This window comes from Sus scrofa, chromosome 4 (assembly GCF_054392235.1).
Source record: "Sus scrofa isolate SSC_HxYL_T2T_F1_AM1 chromosome 4, Sscrofa_HxYL_maternal_Yorkshire_Landrace_v2.0, whole genome shotgun sequence".
NCBI lineage: Eukaryota > Metazoa > Chordata > Mammalia > Artiodactyla > Suidae > Sus > Sus scrofa.
In genome coordinates, this window is record NC_139386.1 from 105414436 (window position 1) to 105436708 (window position 22273).

At 44.4% G+C, this 22273-nt stretch overlaps 2 protein-coding genes across 43 annotated transcripts in view; one reads left to right on the top strand and one right to left on the bottom strand.

The window, feature by feature from the left end:
• Positions 1–22273, top strand: part of LOC100737336 (NBPF family member NBPF6-like) — a 117506-nt gene that overhangs the window by 56744 nt on the left and 38489 nt on the right. For 29 of the 42 annotated variants that reach the window (XM_085023308.1, XM_085023293.1, XM_085023318.1 and 26 more), the window contains exons 2-3: positions 2312–2484; positions 21847–22049. The gene's annotated coding sequence lies outside the window, so the exon portion shown is untranslated. Of the gene's footprint in view, positions 1–2311; positions 2485–3407; positions 6288–14812; positions 14964–17652; positions 17732–21846; positions 22050–22273 lie in introns of those variants that run through there. The other 13 variants (XM_085023288.1, XM_085023303.1, XM_085023284.1 and 10 more) reach the window with 5 other exon arrangements.
• On the bottom strand, positions 27–22096 carry LOC110255218 (myomegalin-like). The gene is given in 12 exon segments (XM_085023334.1): positions 27–1076; positions 1765–1816; positions 2685–2731; positions 3040–3178; positions 4250–4393; positions 5278–5510; positions 6077–6193; positions 14277–14367; positions 14369–14520; positions 17969–18093; positions 18972–19161; positions 21916–22096. Coding segments are annotated over 12 exon segments (1593 nt in total). The 5' UTR covers positions 22082–22096; the 3' UTR covers positions 27–939.

Consider the following 22273-nt stretch of genomic DNA (forward strand, 5'->3'; position numbering starts at 1 on the left):
TGGTGACTGGAGCAGAAACTGGAAACTAAGCAAAGAAATTTTATTTCTGTATACATATTTTCCTTTAATAGCCACCAACAAGACGTTTTCATTTTCTCTCCCTGACCCTGTCCACCAGTTATGTTAGCTTACACACATACTGCTATAGCAACATATATAAATATGTATGACACATTTATACACACATACAGACATTCTAAAGCACTGTAAAGGTACAGACTATGCTTTAGCACAATTGGGGCCCTCAGATATATCACTTAAAATGATCACTGGTTTGCTTTACACAAGACTTTCAGTGGGCTTGGTGTGGCCATCAGTCCCCAGTTCCAGAGAGAAGGTAGGAGGACAAAATGGGACAGTATCTTCAGAGTGAGGTCAGAACACTTTTTTGGAGATCACGAAGGAATAGAAACAGGAGGTACAGGCTGAGCATGAGATGGCATCTCGGAGTCACCTCTCACCACATGGATTCAAATAACTCAGGTGCTGCAGTGTAGACTGATGCCCAGCCTGATTGTGACTCAGCTGTGCTGGCCCCCAGTTAGGTCGTAGGGCCCAGGCCACACTGTCCAGCAGGGCACTGCTGCTCAGTCCTGTGCTTTTAGATCTGCCCAGGAGCTCCAGTGTCGGGACCTCATGTCCCATTCCTAGGAGGCAGGCCCTCCTCCCCCCGAGTTGACCTGCTGAGGATGGGTGCTGAGGTGAGAAATGTGCTGTTGCTGGTTCCCATGCCTTAGGCGTGTTCAGAAGCAGTGTCACGAGGTCCTCTACAAGCTATGCATGTTTTGCTTAGCGCTGGGCCAAGTGGGCCAGGTTATTCCGCAACTGCGGCTAGTTATGCCACAAGTACAGGGAAGGCCCTCTGCCTTTCGCCCTGCCCCACCAGGCTACATCTCTGACTTCTTTCATCAGGTGTAGAGGAGGGGACCCTGGTCCTCCTCAGCAGACAGGGAGCTGTGCAAAAGGCGGGCAGGCCCATCCTTCCTGCTGTTTTGAGTGGCTTCGAGTCTTGTATGGCTCCTGAAAGGCAAGGGTCACGGGACTGGAGTGCATGGCAGAGCCCTTAGGGATTTCACCTGGAGACCAAAATAACACAAAGTAAGAGCCCATTATCAGGCCCTGCTGGTGGCTGACTGAGGCTGGAGAGAGAGCTGAGTGGCGACAGCTCCTGAGGCTGGAGAGAGAGCTGAGTGCTGACATGAGCCAGGAGCACAGTGAGAGGCTGTTAAGACGATGAGCTAAGGGGATGTGCTGAGGTCTGGAGGAGCGCCTGGTGCCACAGGTCAGAGGAAAAGCTTCCCACCGCCTCCTGTGGCGATACCTCTGCTCAAAGCCACTGCACATCAGGTGGCTGGATGCTATGCTCCCCCTTCAGGGACCAGGTCACTCTCCAATTCACTTTGGAGAAAAAGGATGGCTTTTGTGATCTCCCAGGACAAGACGTGCTTGGTATGAAACATGCACATGTACAAACAGCCTGTTGTAGGAAGAAGAGGACAGGGAGGTCCTCCTATTCAGTTTTTGTTTCATTTACTTGATGAGAAAAGGGGCGGGGGGGGCGAGTCAGCATCATCTAAGTCTAGTCCCACCTCCTACAGATGAGGGGCAGCAGGATCACCGAGACTGGGGCCAGCCAAAGCCACACAGCCAGTTAGTGACAAGCCTGGAATTAGAAACCAGGCTTTGGGCCCTTCCCAATGCCTAGGGGAAGTAGAGAGGAATTCTAAACTGGGGAGCCAGCAGTAAGAGATGCAGTTGGGTTACCTTTGCTGGGACAGGAATAAGGCTTTATGGAGGCAATCTTGTAAGTGTTCTTCTAAAGAGGCTCAGGAAAGAAAGGAATTCATCAGAGAAAAACAAAAGGAATTATCAAAAAAAAAAAAAAAAAAAAGATAAATCATGGCCCAACCCATTTTCATACTGTAGGGTCACCATTCTCTTAGATTATAATTTAGGAACATTCCTAGGAATGCGCTCAATTGCTTATGGCAAAGCTTTAAAGTCCATGGTAAAAGATTTAGTTTCTGTTTTTTAAGCCATTTCTACACCTCAAGTTTTTCTTCAAAGTGGTTGCTAGGCAGTGTGTTAGTGTTTCAAATAAACAGAGAAATGAGCTCTTTCCCTTTAAGGTTCAGTTTTTACTTATTACCAAATTCTCCTTTAGATCAACAGGCCCAATGACCTTCTTTCATGTTGTTGCTTAAAGAAAAAGATAAGTCAAAATCAAATTGCTATTCTTAACCCAGTGGTATGCAGTGAAATCAACTAATTAGGCTGCATCTTACTGTTATTTTCCCCTATATTTGTATAGGAAAGCCCAGAGCATATGACGGGCTTCAGGACCCCTTTACTGGAAGCTCATCAGAAGCAGACCCTATGACCTCTGGCCTTGACAATCAACTGAACCACATTTGTCCTTGGCACAATGGAGAGAGAACTGGAATCAAGAGAGAAGATGATGACAGAGTGAGAGTGAGCCACGAGGTAGAGAAGGTTAATTGGGGTGGGAGGCTGATGGGGACAGAGATAGAGGGATGCTCGTTGAGGCCCTGTGCTCCCACTAGTGGACCAGTAATCTCCTGGAAGGTCAGAGCAGTTCAGGGATTACCTGCAGACTCTGATGACAGCTGGTGATGGGTTTGGGATGAGCTCTATGGCTCTGACTGGTCTAGTAGTTTCCTTACCTCCAAGTTAGTCCTTGCCTTCTTCAAAACATCATGAGTCCTGGTCACTGAAACAACAAAACGGCCCCCAAAGGCAGCAGTTACCAGCAGGGCATTGCCTTGGGTATATGTTCTAAAGGCCGTCCTTTCTGGACACTCGGCTCGGGTCCCCTAAGGTGTCAGTGATATTAGTCTGGAGTTTGTCCCCCACGCCCTCCCTCTGCCTCCCTGATTGCTGATGGCACAGGAGGTTCAGGAATGTCACATCAGTCTCCCCTGTCCCTGAGCCTCTCTGGTCACTGTCCATCCACCGCGCAAGTGGGGAATCTGCCCACCCTCCATTTCCTGTCGCATTCCCTGGCTGGGGGTTACCCACACTGGCTGAAGATGAACTGCTCCATGCTCTCCTTCTGCTGGTTGGCAGTCTTTAGACGCTCGGTCGTGCTTTGAAGTAGACTCTCCTGTTTGGATAGTTTGGTTTTCAGTTCCAGAAGCTCCCTTTTCACGGACTCTCCCTGGGGAGAAAAAGACTGTCAATGGTCAGAAGGCCTAAAGCACCCTGTGCCTTGTGGCTCTTTACAACCCCAAACAGGATTTTACAATTTTTCCAACTATTTCTGGACTGGGTTCCCCTCATTAAAGCCCTCCAGGTGATGATGGCTCTGAACGGGCCGTTAGGTGGGAACACTGAGGACCTGGCAGCCCCGGTGCAGCTTAGCACAGACGACGCTCCTGTTGTTGCAGAGAATCTGACTTCAGGCCACACGGACATTCCCGGCTATGAACAAGAGCTCAGATTTGGTGCTGACATAGTTAACTCACTTTGGCATCCCAAGTAAGACTTGGCTACTTTAGGAGTATTATGTCTGGGGAGACAGAGCTGGCTGAGAGAGTCAGCAAGTTTGTACATGTTTGGGCCAGCCTTAAGATGGCAAAACAACCCCTTCTATGAAATTAGCATCGTTGGGTCCCCTAAGGTGTCAGTGATATTAGTCTGGAGTTTACACCCTTTTGCAGGGATCCTGAAAGCTGTGTATCCGAGATCACCAACCAGAGAGCCAGCCTGAGATATGAAAGCCCCTGGGGGAGGCGGACTCTCCCTAGGACTGACCCAGAGAAGCTGATTTAAGTGATTTTTCTGGGATTCCAGTGGGTGGCTAAAAGAGGCCAGTTGACTTCTGGTGACATTCTGTGATCCTGCCTGACTATGTGGACCTGGGGGTAAGGTGGGGATGGGAAAGGAAGTATTGATGTTTCAACATGGCCAAGAACTTCAGCTCAGCTAAACTTTGGAAAAGTGAAGAAACCAAAGGTTTATGGGTTACCCGGGCTCTCATGTCTGCCTATTCCATATCTTTTCCTTTTTCTCTTTGATTACTTATTTGAGGGGTTGTGGGTGGGAGGCGAAGAGATATAGTCAGAGATAGACTGAAATCGGCCATCATGGGGAAGTCTCCCTCCAGGGACACTCCCATCAGCTCCCTCTGTCCCAACTGACCATTTGGCTCCCAAACTTCAGGATGTGCAGACCAAGGAGGCAGAAGGATATCTGGGGGCAGGACCTGTAGACGATGCTGGTTTCTTACCACTTTGCCAGCCAGTGCAGGGCCTTGGGAGCTTGGCAAGGCTGCTCGCCAGAACATGGTGAGGAGGGAGGTCGACTCCTCCAGCCGCTGGTGCAGAGTGTTGGTGCTGCTCAGGAGCTCATGGACACCTTTGCTGCCCATCTCCTGGGAAAAGGGGGAGGTAGCCATGGGTATCCCTGGGGCTGAGAAATCACTTCTTTTTTCCTGAGCATAAGCCTCAGCTTCTTTTGTGAGTGAGGCGCAGACGTGGTCTACTTGACCCTGTGAAATCCGTTTTTTAGCCCAGAAAGTGAGCTACTCTGATCTCAGCAGGAACCTCCTATGGCAGGAATTCATTTGATTCCAGCTTCCCCCATACTCTTTAACTTCTAGCCCTGCTTTGTGCTTTAGAATCTGAGGTCCTTAGTTTTTGCACTGGCCCCATCTTGCCCTTCCCTAAATCACAGCTTATGCATCAGATGAGCTGCACTGTTTGTAGGACTGAGGTGCCACTCCCTTTGTCTGGTATTTCTACTCCCCAAAGAACTTATGCACCCCCTGTGGACCTGTTACTTTCCCTGCTTGGGATAACAGCTGACTCTGGGTTCATGCTGTCACTCCCACAGCACGTCTGATATCACGCCTGCCCATATGGATTCAAATTCTCAATTTCTAGCCGACTGACATTTTTTTTTTCTTTTCTGCCTACAGATGGTCATGTGCAAGCATGGCTTCAGTAGATAATAAGCAAATAAAAGGTACTCAGTACAGCACCACATGTATGTTGACACTTAACATGCTCTACTGATGAGGATGGCAATGAGGATGGCAATGCTGTAAAAGCTTTTCTGTGGTTCTGAGGGGGATATATCAAGTCAGCTACATATAGAACAGAGCAGAGCTTATAGTGAACTTAGCAGATGAAAATGGAAGATTGGAGCTGGCTTGGAGATCTGGAGCATGAAAAGAAATAGCAGGAGAAGGAGCTAAAATCAGAAGAAGAAAGGCCCTGAGGAAAAAGGTGCACCTGAGAGCTATGATATGATTACCTCTGGGCCTGGAGCTTCAAGGCCAGAAAAGTTGCAGGTTGATCTCATGAGAGATGCTATCTTCTTGACCAGCAGTCTGCTCTCCTCAATCTGCTGTCTTAGGGCACTGTAGTCATCAATGTGTCCAATGACATGGCGGCCATGCTTATTGGCAAAGCAGCCGTCAGTAGCATCACCTTCCAGCTTGGGAGGGTGAGGGTTCTTCTTCACTGGAGAAGCATCCAAACCCAGCTCTGAGGAATAATACCACAACACAACAGAATCCACTGTTATTCATAAGCATATTCTCAGTTCAATCCAAAAAGGACATCAAGTAGTGAGAGAGGCCAGAAACAAGAAATCTTGACAGTCTTGGAAAGCACAAGTGTGAAGTCCATAGATACTCTGGGTTTTATATTCTATAATCTTTCTTATATCACCTCATGATGATAGATTGCCAGGAGGCAGCTTTTATCCTTATCGACCAATAAAATATTCAGGGCAGATATTATTAATAAAAACTTTTAAATTTGGGGGTTGAGAAGGCCCAGACAAGGAAATTAAGTTGGATAGAGAGCACTTTTAAGAAGGCAGAGATTATAGTGCAATGAGGCAGTACCAGAGCAATAGGAAAGCCATAGGAGAAAGAAAAATGACAAAAAAAGGCAGCCACAGAAGGTGCAATAAGTAGGGCTAAGGGCCTTGGGACATGCAGAAAAAACTCTCTAAATTCAGATAATGTACATATAGAGAGCCAACTATTAGTTGCATCAATAACTTTCCATCACTAGACCCTGAGCCCTGTAGTTGCGCTGTTTACCATTTGTCCTATTGAAGGTTGTGGTCTCTGAGCCAGGAGGAGCAGAAGAAGAGCTGGGGAAGACCAGAGCTGGAGAATTCATGCCCACATCCCGAACTGGAGGGGAGGCAACTGAATCTAGCAAGTAAAGATAATCACAGCTTTAGGAACCCTGGAAAATGCTGCTCCCCAAACGCATGCACAGCTTAGGCTTTGCCATTGGAAATCTAAGGTAACATCGTGCTCTTCTTACCTAATCGTCATCCATGTACCCACAGTCAAAACCAATGGCAAATAAATCACTTATTTTGCAAAAGTAAGATGTTCCTATAATTGAAGGGTGTTCCATGAGAAAGTGACTTCCAGTTTGAAAAATGATTAGGTATGTTTTTCTAACCCCAGATTTGAATATAATTTTGTATGTGGTATGTCTTTTACCATGCTTTATAACTAAATAGAAATATACCTAGATATATACAGTATGTATATATATATATATATATATATATATATAAATATTTCATCAAAGAATGAATGGGTTTATGTGTGATTAAACTCAGCACTCTAATCTCCATTTTGATGAGTGAAATATAGAGTAGTATGAGAAGAATAGGAGATAGAAGCCCTGGTAAGTTTGAGATGCCCTAATGGAGCCCAGGCAGCAAACCTCCAGGGAGGAATTGGAAAATCCCACCAGGAGACTGAAATAATCCTGGTCAAGCTAATGTGGCTTAGAGCCTGCTTTCCAGCTCAGGTCTCATGCTGGAGGAGAAGGAGGAGTGACTGGGCCAATGGGGCTGAGTCCTGGCTGGTGTCGTGGGGAGGCAGTCAGAAGGGAAAGCCTGGTTAGAGGAAAGATGAGCAGTACTGAGACAGAGCATAGTGAGGTGGAAGGAACAGAGACTGGAAATCAAAACTTCTGCTTTGAATTCTGGGTTGGCCTCTAACTCCAGGAAACTTAGAATGTCTTTTAATTGTCTCAATGCTGAAGTTTTCTCATGTGAAATACAGAGGCAATAAAACCTGTCCTATCTCTGATGAAATTATTTGAAAAAGCACTTGAAAACGTGGTGAATGTTAAAGCACCCTGCACACATAAGGAATAGACATTAGGGAGAGGAGAGAAGATGACAGAGTCAAAGAACTTGAGCTTGCCTCCTCTCAAAAAAACACCAAATCACAACTAACTGCTGAACGCCTGGATCGTACAAAAAAAGATATCCTACATCCAAAGCCAAAAAAGAAGCCACAAAGAGTCAGTAGGAGGGGCAATTTCACAATAGCAAATCTCATACCATGTGGGTGCACCACAAACTGGCAAATAATTATATTGCAGAGATTCTCCCACAGTAGTGAGAGGTCTGAGCTCCACACCAGACTGCCCAGCCTTGGGGTCTGGCATTGGGAAGAAGAGCTACCAGAGGCCTTGGCTTTGAAGGCCGGTGGGGCTTGAGTGTGGGAGCACCACAGGACTGAGGCAAACAGAAACTCCACCCTTGGAGGACACACACAAGTTTTATGTGCACTGGGAACCAGGGCACAACTATGACTCCACAGGAGCTTGGGCAGGACCTACCTGCTGGTCTTGGTGTGTCTCCTGGGGAGTTGGGGGGTGGCTGTGGCTCACTGTGGGGGCAGGATACTGGTGGCAGAGGCACCAGGAAATGTTCATCAGTGTGAGTTCTCCCAGCGGTCATCATGTAGCACCAAGACCTGGTCCCACCCAATAGCCTGCAGACTTCAGTTTTGGGACCTCTGAGGACCAAAAGCCAACAGGGTGGGAACACAGACCCACCCAGCAGCAGACAGCTGCCTAAAGTTATCTTGAGCCCATAGCTGACTCTAAACACACCACTTGACACAGCTCTGGCCATCAGAGGGAAAAGATCCAGTTCCCCCCACTGGTGGGTAGGCAAAAGTCCTCCCACTATACTGCCTGCACAAGCCCTTAGACCAACCTCACCCACCATGAGACAGACACAAGAAGGAGAATTACAGTCCTGCAGCCTGCAGAATGGAGACCACAAATGCAGAAAGTTAGAAACAATAAAATGGTAGAGAAATACATTCCAGCAGAAGGAACAAGATACCCCCCAGGAAAACCACTAATTGAAGTGGAAGTGGGCAGTCTGCCTGAAAGAGAATTCAGAGTAATGATGATCAAAGATCTCAGAAAGACAAAGGAGGCAGAGACCAAGAAGATGCATGAAATATTTAACAAAGAACTAGAAGATTTAAAGAACAGAGAGGTGCAAATACATTAACTGAAACAAAAAATCAATAACCGAATAAATGAGGCCTAAAAACTAAAAAGTGAGCCTGAAGACAGATTGGTGCAAATCACTGCCATGGAGCAGAATGAAGAAAAGAAAGAGCATGAAAAGAAATAAGAACAATCTAAGAGAACTTTGGTACATGTTTCAGTGCAGAACATTCACACCATAGGGGTCACAGAAGGAGAAGAGAGAAAGGGCTGTAGACTATATTTGAAGAGATAACAGAAAACTTCGCTAACATTGGAAAGGAACCACAAGTCCAGGAAGCACACAGAGTCTTAAAATATGGGATAAACCCAGGGAGGAACATTGCTGAGACAGATATTAATCTGACAAAACTTAAAGACAAAAGAAAATATTAAAATCAACAAGAGTGTGTATATCTATGTGTAACTGAATCACTTTGCTGTAGAGCAGAAATTAACACAACATTGTATATCAATTATACACCAATAAAAATAAAAGCAACACAGGAAAAGCAGTGAATAACATGCAAAGGAATCCCCATAAGTTATCTATCAGCTGATTTTTAAGCAGAAACTCTGCAGGCCAGAAATGAGTGGCATGATATGTTTATCAAGTGACGAAAGGGGAAAAGCTACAGCCATGAACTCTACCCAGCAAGCCTCTCATTCATATTCAATAGTGAAATCAAAAGCTTTACAGGAGTACCCTGGTGGCCTATTGGTTAAGCATCTGGCATTGCCACTGCTGTAGCTCATGTCACTGCTGTGGCGTGGGTGTGATCCCTGGCCCAGGAACTTCCAGATGCCACAGGCACAGCCAAAAAAAAAATAGTTTTACAGACAAGCAAAAGCTAAGAGGTTTCAGCACCACCAAACTAGCTTTACAACAAATGCTAAAGGAACTCCTGTAGGGGGAAAAGAAAAGGCCATGAGTAGAAACTAGAATATGATAGATGAGAAAGCTCACTCGTAAAAGGCAAACACATAGTGAAGGTAGGAAATCATCTACGCACAAATATGATATCAAACTGGAAATCGTCCAAAGAGGAGAGTACAAATGTAGGATATTGAAAATGCATTTGAAATTGAGGGACAAGTAATTTAAAACAATCGTGTAATATGTACACACACACACACACACACACACACACACACACACACGTACATAGAGAGAGAGACAGAGAAGGGAGACTGCTATATCAAAACCATGCAGTAACCACAAACAAATCTATACTAGATGCACACACATGCACAAAAGGAAAAGCAATCCAAACACAACACTGAAAATAGTTATTGAAGAAGAGAAGAAACCAAGAGGAAGAAAAGAAAAAAGGCCTATGAAACAAACCCAAAGCAATTTAAAAAGTGGCAAGAAAAGTATAGATATCTTTAATTCCCTTAAATATAAATTGATTAAATGCTCCAACCAAAAGATACAGATTGGTTGAATGGATGCAAAAACAAGAACTATATATATGCTGTCTAAAACAGACCCCCTTAGATCTAAGGACACATACAGACTGAAAGTGAAGGGGTAGAAAAAGGTAATTCATGCACATGGAAACCAAAAGAAATCTGGGGAGTTCCCATCATGGCTCAGCAGTAATGAACCTGACTAGTATATCCATGAGGATGTTGATTTGATCCCTGGCCTCACTCAGTGGGTTAAGGATCCAGTGTTGCTGTGAACTGTGGTATAGGTCACAGACATGCTCAGATCCCTCGTTGCTGTTGCTGTGGTGTAGGCTGGTAGCTGCAGTTCCGATTTGAACCCTAGACTGGGAACATCCATATGCTGTGGGTGCAGCCCTAAAAAAAAAGAACAAAGAAATCTGGAGTAGCAATACTCTCATTAGACAAATAGACTTTAGAATAAAGATGGTTAAAAAAAGCAAAGAAGGATGCTACATATGACAATTCAATGATCAAAGGATCAATCCAAGAAGAAGTATAACAATATATATATATATAGGTCTTTTTTAGGACCACACCCACAGCATACGGAAGTTCCCAGCCTAGGGGTCTAATCACAGCTGTTGCTGCCAGCCTACACCAGAGCCACAGCAATGCCAGATCCGAGCTGCGTCTGTGACCTACACCATGGCTCATGGCAATGCTGGATCCTTAACCCTCAGAGTGGGGCCAGGGATCAAACCTGCAACCTCATGCTTCCTAGTCGGATTCATCTCCTCTGTGCCATGACAGGAACTCCAACAATTATAAATATTGCACCCAACACAGGAGCACTTCAATATATAAGGCAAATGCTAACACCTGTAAAAGGAGAAACTGACAGTGGACGATTAACACGATAATAGTGGACGATTAACTCTCCACTTACACCAATGGAAAAATCAGCTAGACAGAAAATCATAAGGAAACACAGGCCTTAAAAGACACATTATACCACAGCAGTCAGAGAAGAAAAAGAAATAAAAGGAATCCAAATGGAAAAGAAGATGTAAAACTGTCATTGTTTGCAGACGGCATGATACTATACATAGAAAATACTAAAGATACTACTAGAAAACTACTAGAGCACATCGATGAATTTGATAAAATTTCAGGATTCAAAATTAATACACAGAAATCTCTTGCATTTCTTTTTTTTTGGTAACAAAAAGAAATCTCTTGCATTTCTATATACTACCAACAAAAGATCAGAGAGAGGAGTTAAGGAAATAGTCCCACTTACCATCACATCAAAGGGTATCAAAAACCTAGGAGTAAAACTGCATAACGAGGCAACAGATCTGTACTCTGAAAACTGTAAGACACTGATGTTGGAAAGCAGTGACACAAACAGGTGGAAAGATATACCGTGTTCTTGGACTGGAAGAATCAACATTATCAAAATGACCATACTACCCTAGGCAATTTATAGATTCAGTGCAATTCCTATCAAACTACCAATGGCATTTTTCACAGAAATAGAACAAATATTTTAGAAATTTTTATGGAAACACAAAGACCTCAAATAGCCAAAGCGATCTTGAGAAAGAAAAACAGCTGGAGGAATCAGGCTCACGGACTTCATACTTCACTACAAAACTAGAGTCATCAAAACAGTATGGTATGGGCACAAAAACCGAAATATAGATCAGTAGAACAGCATAGAAAGACAAGAACTAAACCCAGGAACCTGTGGTTAATTAGTCTATGACAAAGGAGGCAAGAATATATAAGGGAGAAAAGACAGTCTCTTCAGTAAGTGGTGCTGAGACAACTAGACAGCTACATGTAGAAGAACGAAATCTAACATCATACACAAAAATAAATTCAAAATGGATTAAAGACCTAAAAATAAGACTGGATACTATAAAACTCCTAGAGGAAAACATAGCCAGAGTACTCTTTGACATAACCTCAGCAATATCTTTTTTGGTCTACTTCCTAGAGTAATAAAGATAAAAACAAAAAACAAACAAATGGGACCTAATCGAACTTGAAATCTTTTGCACAGCAAAGAAAACTCTAAACAAAACAAAAAGACAACCCACAGAATGGGAGAAAATATTTGCAAATGAAGTGACCAATAAGGGATTAATCTCTTAAATATACAAACATCTCATACAGCTTTATGCAAAAAAAAAAAAAAAAAACCCCAAACGACCCAATTAAAAATTGATCAGAAGATCTTAACAGACATTCTTCCAAAGAAGACAGACAGTGGCCAAAAAAATACATGAAAAGATTCTCAACATGACTAATTATCAGAGAATTGCAAGTCAAAACTACACTGAGGTATTACCTCACACCAGTCAGAATGGCCACCATCAAAAAGTCTACAGACAATAAATGCTGGAGAAGGTGTGGAGAATAGGGAACACTCCTACACTGTTGGTGTGAATACAAGCTGCTACAACCACTATGGAGAATAGTATGGAAGTTCCTTAAAAAACTAATAAAGAACTCTCATATGACCCAGAAATCGCATTCCTGGGCACATATCCAGAGAAAACCATAATTCAAAAGGATACTTGCAACCCAGTGTTCATCACAGCCCTGTTTACAACAGCCAAGATATGGAAGCAACCTAAATGTCCTTTAAGAAAGGATTAGATAAAGAAGTTATGGTACATATATACAATGGAATGTTACTTAGTCATAAAAAGCATCACATAATGCCTTTTGTAGCAATATGTATGGACCTAGACATTCCCATACTAAGTCAGAGAAAGACAGGTATCATATAAGATCACTAACATGTGGAATCTAATAAAAATAATAATACAAAAGGACTTACAAAACAGAAACAGGCTCAAAGATTTTGAAACCAAATGTATGGTTACCAAAGGGCAAATTTGGGGAGGGGGGGAGTGATAAATTAGGGAGTTGGGATTGACATATAGATACTACTGTATATAGAATAGGTAAGTACTGAGCTACTGTGTAGCATAGAGAAATCTACACAATACTTGGAGTACTGAGTATTCCTATATGGGAAAAGAACTGAAAAGGAATGGATCTATGTAAATGCATAACTGATTGACTTTGCTGTACACCTGAAACTAATGCAACTTTGTAAGTCAACTATACTCCAATAAAATTTATTTTAGAAAGGTGAATAGCAAAAAATGGGCATAAGAGCTAAACAGACATTTCTCCAAAGAAGACGTACAGATGGCCACATGCACATGAAAAAATGCTCAACTTCGCTAATTATTAGAGAATTTCAAATGAAGACTACAGTGGGGTACCACCTCACACCAGCCAGAATGGCCATCATCGAAAGTCTACAAACAATGAATGCTGGAGAAGGGGTGGAGAATAGGGAACCTCCTACACTGTTGGTGGGAAGGTAAACTGGCACAGCCACTACGGAGACCAGTGTAGAGACTTCTTAAAAAACTAAAAATTGAACTACCATAGGATACAGCAATCTTACTCCTGGGCAAATATCGGGAGAAAGCCATAATTTGAAGAGATACATGCATCCCCAACATTCACTGTAGCACTATTTACCATAGCCAAAATATGGAAGCAACCTAAATGTCCATCAACAGAGAAATGGCTAACGAAGATGTAGTGTATCTTCTAAGGTACACTGGAATATTACTCAGCCATAAAAAAGAATGAAATAATGCCATTTGCAGCAATATGGATAGACCTAAGTTTATGATACTAAATGAAGTCAGGCAGAGAAAGATAAATACCATATGATATCCCATATGTGGAATCTAAAAAAAATTATACAAATGAACATATTTACAAAATGGAAAACAAACTTATGGTTACAAAAGGGGACAGGTGGAGGAGGGATAAACTAGGAGTTTGGGATTAACATATACACACTACTGTATATAAAATAGATAATCAACAAGGACATACTGTATAGCACAAGGAAGTCTACTCAATATTCTGTAATAACCAGTATGGGAAATAATCTGAAAAGGAGTGGACATGTGTATATGTATAACTGATTCACTTTGCTGTACGCCTGAAACTAATACAACATTGCAAATCAAGTATACTTCAACATAAAATAAAAATTAAAAATTTTTAAAGGAATAGCCATTAAAATATGCAGCTGTTAATTGTTGAGCACTTTTTAAAAAATTAAATATACTCGATTTACAATATTGTGCCAATTCCTGCTATGACCCAGTCGTATGTATATATACATTCCCTTTCTTGTATTTTTACTGTATCAGGCACCTGTAAATTATTTCATTTAATGTTCCACATTATATACAAATATGCACAGTATATATTATTACTGTCTTCATCATTTAGATGAGGGAACTAAGGCTTAAATACCTGAGGAGATCAAACACTTTGCCCAAGTAGCAAACTCAGAATCTGGAGCCAGATCTGCCCCTAAATCCTGTGCTCTTACTCAAGGCACTGTTCTGAGGCATCTCTGATTTCACCCTGACCTTAAGGAGTGTGGAAGAAGCAAGACTGTCCCTTCCATGACAGACATCCTGGGGACCTCCCCACTGGCTGAGGGCTTTCTGATTCCCTTTTCCTTCCTACCTTGGAAGAGTGGCTGCTTGCTTCCAGAGTCAGTGTTGGCAGGGAAGTTCTGGTTGACGGAGGAGAGGCTGAGGCTGGCTTTCCTGGAGCCAGCCACCATCCGACTGCTGTTCAAGCTGCAGTCGCAGGCAGTTGTTCCCCTGAATGCTCTGCTCCAGCTGGCCTCTCAAAGCTCGGATCTCTGCCACCAGGTGGCTCAAGTCACTGCTTAAAGTGACTTGGTGACAGGCATCCCAGGTGTAAGCTGAAAGGAGAGAGGAAGGGTCTGTTTGCATTGATCCCGGTATTTCCAGGCATTTGTCATAACACTCCCATGTCATTCCTTTCTGCCAGGGACCCCACTGTAATCTCAGGGTCCCAAGCAACACACCTGTGACAGAGGTGTCTCTCTCCTGGGCAGTGCCTGGCATACACTGAGGTAGCACACACTCCAGTCTGGACCTTTCCCTGAGGCTCGGATGACCCTTGTGTATCAGGGAGGCATGCGATTGGCAAATGAAGTCAAACCTGGTATTCCATCTCCTTGTTAACCCTAGTCCTGCAGGCTAGAGAGCAGGGTCTTCAAGACAGGAGGTCAGAACTGAACTCAAGAAGGGCTGAGGCTGAGGGAGGAGGAGATATGATGACCTCCACACTCAGGGATCAAAGAGGGGAGGAGGAAGACGCCATCAGCTCTTTAGGCAGCAGGTAAGAATGGGAGTGGGGTACCAAAGACCAGAGGTCATGACTAATCTGACTTCTCAGCATCTTGTTTTTTTATCTCCACTCATGAGCCATGGTCCGTTTCTATATACTGGGGAAGAAAAGATCTAAGAAATATTCTACAAAACCACAGTTTCTCATCTAAAAACTCGGACACCAAATGTATTTTTTTAAGCCAAATGTATTCTAAAAGGTAGAACTTGTTTTGTTTTTTAGTATGGCAAGAGGATGCATATGCCATATTAAACATGTGCCCAGGCGTATCTGGGCCACAAGCCTTAACCAGACACATTAGTACTGCTGCAGTGAACTATGTGAATATTCCCACTAAATGGGATAAACGAAGACTATGAATGCTGTATTGTCTCAGTTCGGTTTTGTCACCCAATGAGCGTAAAAAGATTTGAGTTCTTAGTGGATTATGGAGTTAAGGATAAGGGATTATGGCGCTGTAATGGTGGGAACTTTGAGATGAATCCAAAAAGACCTACTAAAAGGGAGAAAGACATGAAAGGGGAGGGTAGTTCAGGATAAAGTTAGTTTCTAGAGACTAGCCCCAAAGTTCCATGATGCTCCTCCATCTCACTTTTTCTAGAAATCCAAATTCTCACAATGTTGCTGTTGTTTGGCTGCACCTGTGCATGCAGACATTCCCGACCAGGGACTGAACCCGAGCCACAGCAGTGGCAGTGCCGACTCCTTAACTGCTAGGCCACCAAGAGAACTCCTAACAAAGTTTTGCTCATTAGTTGAAACTTCTTTCATCTATCCATTCCCCATTCCCCTTTAACTTCTGATTGCATCTTATATTAGAAACTCATCACTTGATGCCCAGAAGAGTATCACTACACCTATTCAGTAAGTTTCCCTGATTGTAATATCTTCCAACTCCAGTATGTGCAACCTGTCTTACCATCTTAAAATTGTGTCCATCATACACATGTTTTACTTGGAATAGACACACTCTTTTCTATTGCCTACTATACAGAATGTAAACTGTCATCCTACTGCGGAGGCCTTCTACATATGGCAGCTCTTCTTTCCACTAACCTGACTTCTCACGCCCTCTGATACAAAGCCCTCCTCTAGGCAGGCTGGTCTCCCCCAGAACCGCTGCTTCCACAACTTTGTAGGTGAGCTATTCTACAGCCTGCTGTGCTGCTTTAATCCTTCAAGTTAGAACCTGACGTTCACCTTCTCATCAGAAAATTGTAAAACTCATGGAGTTCCCGTCATAGCATAGTGGTTAACGAATCTGACTAGGAACCATGAGGTTGCGGGTTCGATCCCTTGCTCAGTGGGTTAACCATCCGACGTTGCCTTGCTCAGTGGGTTAATGATCCGACGTTGCCATGAGCTGGGGTGTAGGTCGCAGACGTGGCTCGGAAACTGCATTGCTGTGGCTCTGGTGTCCGACAGTGGCTACAGCTCCGATTCGACCCCTAGCCTGGGAACCTCATATACCATAGGAGTGGCCCTGGAAAAGTAAAAAAAAATGATAAAACTCAATCACATTTTATGAATATTGAAATTTGGCTGAATAGTAAAACTTAATAAACCATATCACTTAAGAACTTTTAAATATATGTATAAAAAAACTTAAGAGTTGAGATGTTCAGGGAGTCAACATCACATCCAAAGCAAGAACTGCTTCAGTAGAATCCTAGACAAATCATTCCTTTCTATTTCAAGAGGACTGACTCCTTCACAAATCAGCTGTTCCATCACCAGAAGGCTCGGGTGGGAAGGAAAGCCTTCCTTATGCAGATCCTGATTCCATTGCCCTTCATCCTTTGGCCCTTGTTCAGCCTTTGGGAGGGAAGGGATACAAAACACATCAGCTCTTCTCCACCTGACCGTTGAAGCCAGTTCTTATATTCTTTTTTTTTTTTTTTTTTGAAGGAGAAAAAGATAGCTTTATTACTTTTCCAGGCAAAGGGTGCCGCAGCAGGCTAATGCCTTAAAGACTGTGCCCCGCAGTTCTTATATTCTTATGATCTTTTCCAAGCCTAAATTATTTTAGTTTCTTCAACCAGTTTGAGATTTCTGTTCCCTCAACATTGTGGTCCCTGCCTTTATTATGTCCCTTGTTTGTCAATGTCCCTTTTATAAGATGGTGTCCCACTGTCTAACAATATTTCTACCGTGGTCTCTCCATATGGACAGCACAGCTATACTGCAGTGGTCTCAGGTTAAGTTAGCTTTTCTAGCAATCTTGGCCTACAGCTTCCTTGTGTACATGCGTTTCTACCTCACTCTCCCATCCTCAAGCCCATGAGGGGCTACAGAGCCAGGTCTCCCCATCTGGTATATCTACACTGATTTTTTAAACCACAGTCAGGGTATTTTTTTTTCTTTTTTAATCTTTGCTAAATTTCATCACACCGGTGTTAGTCCTCTGCTCCAGCCTGCCTGGCTTAACAATGCTTAGAATGCCTTTTCCCACTGGAAGAAGAATGAGGAAGGATCACAAGATTCTCAGATACTAGAGGGAGCAAACGTCTTCAACAAGAGGTTTAAAATTTAAATCCAGGCTGGATATGTGGGTTCTATACTGTTATTTCTATGATTTAATTTTTTTTTTTAATCACTGGGGAAGAGTCATGATGGGAGCAGGTTGCCTGCAATACTGGCTGTATGGGTGGAGAATTCATGACATGCGGTATGTTTTCAGATGATGACATGACCAGGACCGTTCTTTGCACTTCTTTGTGAAAAAAAAAAATTATTGCATGATCTGGACTTTCATCCAGGTAGGTGAAATCTGACTCTCATGGCCTATGTTTAAGGCTGTCTAAGCAGATCTTGCTCATGTCACCAAGCCCTGTGCTTTGTGTGTGAGCTCCCCTGTCTTCTTATTGAGATCTCCAGTGACTGAGACAGAACTCTGTAGGTTTCCAGCATCTCCACAGATCCCAAGGTAACGACTTTACCAGGATCCTTAGCAAGAGCAGGAAGCTCACAGGGTGCGGGGAGGAGGAAAAACATACCTTTCAGCCCCTTCTTGGAATTTCCATAAAGTGCCTCGTAGATCTGTAGCTCTGACTGGAGGGACTGGAAGAGCTGGTGTTTCTCTTCACACTGTTGCTGCAAGAGGGCCAGCTTATGCTGCAGCCTGTCAGGAGAGAAGCAAGCCTGCAGAGCTGGTGGGGCCACACCAGGGTGAGAGGCTGTGAGCCAACTTTTGCATCACAGAATCTTAGACCTAGGTGTAAACTCAGGGGTCCTGGGGACCATCGCTTTTGTTTTGCAGATGTGGCACCAGAGGCTTGGTGAGGTCAAGTAATTTTGCTTGGAGCTATGCCATTAGCTACCATACTTAGGACACACCACCTGATATTCTTACTGCCTCTACAGTGCTCTTTTCCTGTTGACAAGCAGTTGTAGGGTTTCTGCTAGGGACTAGCCTCACAGCTGGTATGTAAGCTCCCTAGGTTATGATAAGACTAATACCCTAAAACTAACGGGAAGCACAAGAACGTATTCTGTCCACAATGTGGTATGCTGAGGCCCTCTCTACAGGGTTTTGCTCTCTCAGCTTTGGAGTAGAAAAGGCATTCTCAGAGAAGTCCTTCCTTCTGCCCAGTCACATGTAAATCTAGAATAGCAGAGGGGATATTGAGGTTTTCAAAAAGGACTCTTAATTGTCTTGCCAATATCCTTACTTGGGAGTTCCTGTTGTGGCTCAGCAGTAATAAGCCTGACTAGTATCCATGAGGATGCCGGTTCGATCCCCGGCCTTGCTCAGTGGGTTAAGGACGTGGTGTTGCCATGAGCTGTGGTGTAGGTTGCAGATGTGGCTTGGTTCCCGTGTTGCTGTGGCTGTGGTGTAGGCTGGCAGCTGCAGCTCCAATTCAGCCCCTAGCCTGGGAACTTCCCTATGCCAGCAGGTATGGCCCTAAAATGGAACAGCAAAAAAAAAAAAAAAAAAAAAATCCCTTCTCCTAAATCTGAGAACAAGGCTGCCTTCCCTATCAATGGGCTCCCTCTAACCTGGAGTCTTTCTCCTGGAGAGACAGTCGTTCCTCCTGGAAATGCAAGATCTCCTGCTGCTTCTCCTTCAAGTCTTCCAAAAGCTGCTGCCGTTCCACCTTCTGGTGCTCCAGCTCCATTTCCAGTTCTTGAAGCCGGGATTGAGAGGTCAACAGAGCCTCCCTCAGGCATTCTGTTTCCTGGGAGTGCTCTGCTGAGCAAAACACAGGAGTATTTATGCTGTAGGGCAAAGTTCAGAAGGAAGATGAGCCCCAACACAGCCATCTTGATAAAGTGAACTAAGACGAGCTTATGCTGTAGCTTCCGGGGGAGACAAAGCAAGTGTCTGCTCACTTTACCTACAAACGCCAATGAATGGGGAACTTCTTTCTTGGCAATGCTTTTGATCCTGCTTTTTTTTTTTTGGTCTTTTCATGGCCACACCCACAGCATATGGAGGTTCCCAGGCTAGGAGTCCAGTCAGAGCTGTAGCTGCCAGCCTATGCCACAGCAGTGCCAGATCCAAGCTGCATCTGTGACCTACAGCACAGCTCACGACAACAGGGAATCCTCAACCCACTGAGCGAGGCCAAGAATCAAACCCGAGTCCTCATGGGTACTAGTTGTGTTCGTTAACTGTTGGAGACCACTGAACTGCTGAACTCTGCAGAAAGCAAACTTGGAATGTGCAAAAGCACGATAAGCCAAGGAATGCTCCTGGTGGCAAAAGCCAGATAAGCACGTCCACCAATGCAGCGTTCTAAAGTACAGGGTCTCCTGTCAAAATAAAATAAGGGGCTTATATGTTAACTATGTTGTTCTTTAGGCAGCTGCACTACATACACCCTGGATGTATAGGCCTGTGACTTTTATTGCTAGTAGTCTCCCTAAATCTAAGAGATGGCTTAGCCACTCCCCATGCCTATTCTTGCTCACTAATCTAAACAGGTCACTTTCCCTAATAAAAGTCTTGTGGGCTAAAGCCTAGGGGCCTTTGTTCTGTGGAATAGAGTGCCTTCTGGTCTCCCCCCCCCCCCCCCCCGCCTTTTAAAATGCAAAAGAGTCTTGTGTGTTTTTTATGCCTCACCTTCCCTCTTTCAGGATCTCCTGTTGCCCTGAAGCACAGGACACAACAGTTGACCACTGAGCTACTCCCAATCCTCTGATTTAATAGAGCCTGTCTTGCATTTAGAGAAAACATTCTGGTTTCTAATGCTATCTTCTGAGTGCTCACACACCCTCTATGAAATACTCCATTCTTGAGTTTTGCCAAAGATCAACATCAGCAGTACTAGTATATATCATTTTCATCATATTGAAAATCAGGGGTACCTGTTGTCTTGGAACATCTTTCTGATCTTCATGATTCTCAAGGACTATTAATAAGAACTCTGAAAAGAAAGCTCTGGTGCTGTCAGTTGTCTGGGGTGGCATCACCTGGGCCTGGCAGATTGACCTCTTTAAATCTTACTGTAATCTCAGCTGTGAGGACTGTGCTGGTCTTGCCGTGCATACAGTGGTAGTTTAGTAGTTCTGCCTTTTCCCTTATCTATATGGCTTCTGTTATCTTCCTGAGCAATGACCTTTCCTCTGACAATTTTTAGTTATTACGAAAAAAAATTTACTTATTTTTTATTTTACTGAATTTCTTTTTAGGAGTTCCCATTGTGATGCAGCAGAAGCAATTCTGACTAGGAACCATGAGGTTGCAGGTTCTATCCCTGGCCTCGCTCAGTGGGTTAAAGATCCAGTGTTGCCCTGAGCTGTGGTGTAGGTCACAGACACAGCTCAGATCTGGCTTTCTGTGGCTCTGGCGTAGGCAGGCAGCTACAGCTCCTTTTAGACCCCTAGCCTGGGAATTTCCATGTGCCTCTATAAGCCATATGCCATTAAATTTTAATTTTTTTTTTTTTTTTTTTTTTTTTTTTTGCTTTTTAGAGCCACACCTGCAGCATATTGAGGTTCCCAGGCTAGGAGTCAAATCAGAGCTGCAGCTGCTGGCCACGGCCACAGCCACACAGGATCCAAACTGCATCTGTGACAAATACCACAGCTCATGGCAACGTGGGATCCTTAACCAACTGAGCGAGGCCAGGGATTGAACATGTGGCCTCATGGACACTAATTGGGTTCATTACCACTAAGCCACAGTGACAACTCCAGAGGGAGCTAATTTAGAGATATCTCTCGATAACTTTATCCTTTCCCACAAGCATTCTTTCATTCTGGGCGTAATCCTCTTAGCCACTATTCTTTATGTCTTCTGGCTATTGAACAAATATTTGTAAATAAAAATAAGTTCTAATCAAAAATATATTGGTTTCATTAAGTCAATTAACACTAAGGTCAGCTGCCCACCAGGCCACACTGAAAATGATGCCCATGTACTGATGCCCAATAAATAGTAAGATTTAAAGAGGTCAGTCTGCCAGGACATATTTGTATCACCTCCAGACACAGTCATGAGAATCAGTGACCTAACAGGAGCCTGAGTGTATGAGTAGGCGGTGGAGAGGGGACATAGGGAGAGCAGACCAGCTCGAGGAGGGACACACAGAGCTGCAGCAGAGCCTGGAGAACCCGGAGAGGGTGTCTGGGCCCTCAGGCCCCTTCCTTGCCTGGTTCCAGAGTAGCTGTGGGTCGTGGGCAGGTAGAACAGACACTAAGTGGTGGCCAGTTGGCTAGCTAACGACTGAGTATGTGTGGGGAGGTTTGCCCAGAAGGGGTGGATTTCCTAGAGCTCCTTGTCCCTGGAGCCCAGGAGCCCAGGAGCCTGAGGGCCCGTGGTTGGGACGTGTCAGGAAGGCATCCTTTGGAGGCTGAGAAGAGCTCTGGGAGTTTGGGTGGTGGGCCTGGGAAGCGCTGTCCTCTCCACCTTGTCTCTTTGATTCCCCAGAGGGTGACTGGCGTGGCCAGGCAAGAAGGGGCCCAACACTGAACACTCTTGGCAGCTATTGACACTCACCTCTGGAAACGTGACCCAGCTGAGCCTGAAGGCTCTGGTTCTCATTGTAGAGCTGAGGTGTGGACTCCAGGCCCGGATTGGAGAAGGTCGAGGGGAATCCCGACCCAGAACATGCAAGAAGGCAGGTTACACAGGTGGGTGAGAGAGGCTCAATGCTGTTGCCCATTCTGCACCTCAAAGATCCTGTCCCAGCCAGCAGAAAACCCCAAGGACTCGAGGCCTGGGCCTGGAGCCTGAGGGGCCGAATGCCTGGCTTGGCTGTGCCTCCTCTCAGAGGGCTCTTTGCCTGCCTGATCTCCTGCCCTGGCTGCAGCTGCTCCGAAGGCTCTTTCCCCTAAATAGCTGCTGCTGTGCTGTG